This window comes from Atta cephalotes (assembly GCF_000143395.1).
Source record: "Atta cephalotes unplaced genomic scaffold scaffold00052, whole genome shotgun sequence".
NCBI lineage: Eukaryota > Metazoa > Arthropoda > Insecta > Hymenoptera > Formicidae > Atta > Atta cephalotes.
In genome coordinates this window covers 972,618-975,681 of record NW_012130116.1, presented here as the reverse complement: position 1 = coordinate 975,681, position 3,064 = coordinate 972,618, and the positions used below count along the sequence as shown (strand labels likewise).

Genomic DNA, 3,064 nt, shown 5'->3' with positions numbered 1-3,064 from the left:
TATATATATATATATATATATATATATATATATATATATATATGTACAGTAAAAATGTATGTACATTATCTGTATTGCAAATGAGGTGTAAATGAACAACAAATAAGTGTAAATAAGTCTAACGATTGACTCCGCTCCGCTCGATCGTGAATTGATATCGAAATGTATCATATACATTCAGCTGCAAATATAAATATAAAACATCATTTTCTGCGCAATGTCAGCATCCAATAAAAGTAATTTAAAGAAACAACATATAGTGGGAATACAATCGCGAAAAATACAATACTAGAATTTCCAGCTAGAAGGGATATAATTGTCTAAGTACGTATTGTGATCATACAATTCTAATGGATTGTGATAAACCTAGGTTTAATAATATAAAGGATATATTTCAATATTTTTTCTGTAATTAAGAAGCTTCAGAAGTGGATCAAATAAAAAGATTTTTCCAGGTTACCGAGTCCGGAAATCTATTCGCTTTCCTGAAAAAGGATCAATCTTAAAATGTACAAAATGATATCAAGAATATTTGTGCGCGAGGGCATAAACACATTGGAGCCCTTAAAACGTAGCCCAATACAACGAGGTCTTGTGAAAATGGGCAAAGAATCGGAAAAATCCAGGAAAGTAGCCAATCTCAAATGGTACTGGTTTGGCAAGTACATAAATTACATCAAGAACTATGAACATACACTGGAACGTAAGTTCCCGCGTACGATGCAGATGTATCGTGTGTTCAGTGTCGGCACCAGAGACGTGTATACAAACCTAAAAAGTTTTGTCATTGCGATAAAGAAACAGAAATCACATGGCGTAAATAGCTTAACACGGGAGCAGCTGCAGCTGATGCACACAATGCCGAGGGATCTGCGAAAGCTCTTGCCGTTGTTCTTGCTGTCGGCTGCACCATTTACGAATTACATTATTTTTCCTCTAGCCCTGTATTTTCCACGTTACTTATTGACGTCGCATTACTGGACGCTGCAACAGAAGCTAGAATTCATGCTGTCTGATCACAAGGCCAGGTTGAAGCATAACAGACCATTGTTCAGATGCATGCAGGCGGAGCTCAAGTGCATCAAGGATGAAACACTCAGGATAAAATGGCGAGACGTTATAGCTTGCTTAGGAAGTGGTACACATCCAACCACTAAGCATATCATAGCTTGTTCCAAGCTTTTTTCAGGCCCACCATATTCTCTCAATAATCTCAAAAGGAAACACCTGGTTAGTCCATAAATTGCACTTGTTACTTCTGAATATGAATTTATTCTCTATAAAAGCTTGTCATAAATAGATAAATGTATACATCTTCCAGAAAGAATTGTTGGCAATACATGGTATGTCGCTATGGAGACCTTTCAAGAGGAAAAGATTGACGGAAAGGGGTATGTTAATATTGCGAATGGATCGTGCTATCATACGAGAGGGAGGAATAAAAGAAATGTCCAACGAAGCGATGCGATGGGTAAATATTTTTATTACTTTGATGCTTTCAAAATATAAAAAAATCTATTTTTTATATGAAAGAATTTATTCTCTTATTTATTTTTATTTATTTATTGTAACTTATACATAAAAGATGATTTGTTCATGATGATCTTCATTATTCTATAATTAATTTTTTTTATTTTGAAAAAACCATATGTAAATTATAATTGCAATTATAAATTTTTACTATACGTACATATATGTATATTTTACTATACACAGACACACACACACACACACACACACACGCGCGCGCGCGCGCACACGCACATATATATACATAGTACTAATTTTCTAATTACAATCTACAATTTTCTAATTACAATTTACAATTTAGTATATTTTGTTTAAATAGGAAGTATACAAAAGATGTATTAGCGTTATTTTATTATGAATTTATTTTTCAGGCATTATCCTTTAGAGGCGTAAATCCTGCAAATATGTCTATAGAAAGTATGAGAAGCTGGCTTGAGCAATGGTTAATAGTATCAGCATCTGTCGACCAAAATAATTTATCTTTGTTATTACACAGCCCTATTTTATTAGCTTATAATCATTCAACAAATTGGACTCTTATATACAGTTGAAAAAATTTTAGAATTTTTTAGTTTTGTTTCGCTAACTGTATAAAGATAATGTTTAACATAGTAAATGATATTTTATTTATACCAAAGAAATATACGAATCATTTGTATCTATTTATATTTATTTATTTAAATATACCAAACATACAAATTTTATAATTATATATACATATAAAACAAATACATGTCATGTGTGCATGCGTATGTGCGTCATTATTGCATTTTATAAAATTATATAAAACCTCTAATTCTATATACAATTTAACATACTGTTATATAATTGAATATTATAAATAGTAAGCTTTGTTATTATAAAGAAAAATGAATGTTATTCTAATCTAAAAAATAATGAAATAATAAGAGAAAGAAAGAAATATTTCAATAAAAAAATTCGCAGGCAGATCTGTACTAACAAAAGATAAGTAAATTAATAATTAGCACTAAACATCTTATAATAACTGTTTGACTCGTCAAATGACAAGTCTAAACAAATAATATCTCAATTCAAGTTGAAATCTAATAAGTACTAGTAAAAAATATAGATTGCCAAATAGTTTAAACACTGAATGACTATAATATATAACTTATAATTTTTCTTAAAATTCGAACCCTGAACACATTTAAGTACTGCATTTTAGTACTGCACTAATTATTTTTTTCACTATTCTTCTTTTCATTAAGTTCCTTAAATATTTTATCATAAAATATACAATCAAATTATTCTCACTTCTATCAGATATCAGTAAAAGTTTCACATTTGTCAAGCACATAGAAAATAATCAAAAATTTCATATAGGATAATGCATAAATATATGATAAGATCATACGAAGTTTTGCTTGCTATCATAATTAATTCATTTTCATGAAAATGAAAAATTTTTTGAGCTAATAAATTATTTTTATTATATATGTATTTTTGTAACATATTTACAATAATAGTAATTTGTACTATAAATTAATAGATACTTGTAATATATTATAATATA

The 3,064-nt window shown here is 29.1% G+C and overlaps 1 protein-coding gene across 1 annotated transcript; it reads left to right on the top strand.

Annotated features, from left to right (window-relative positions):
- The first annotated feature begins 507 nt into the window (after positions 1–507).
- Positions 508–2,081, top strand: LOC105623040 (LETM1 domain-containing protein 1). Its single transcript, XM_012204443.1, has 3 exons — positions 508–1,230; positions 1,322–1,471; positions 1,902–2,081. The coding sequence occupies exons 1-3, from the start codon at positions 508–510 to the stop codon at positions 2,079–2,081; spliced, it is 1,053 nt and encodes a 350-aa protein (XP_012059833.1).
- Positions 2,082–3,064: the final 983 nt, after the last annotated feature.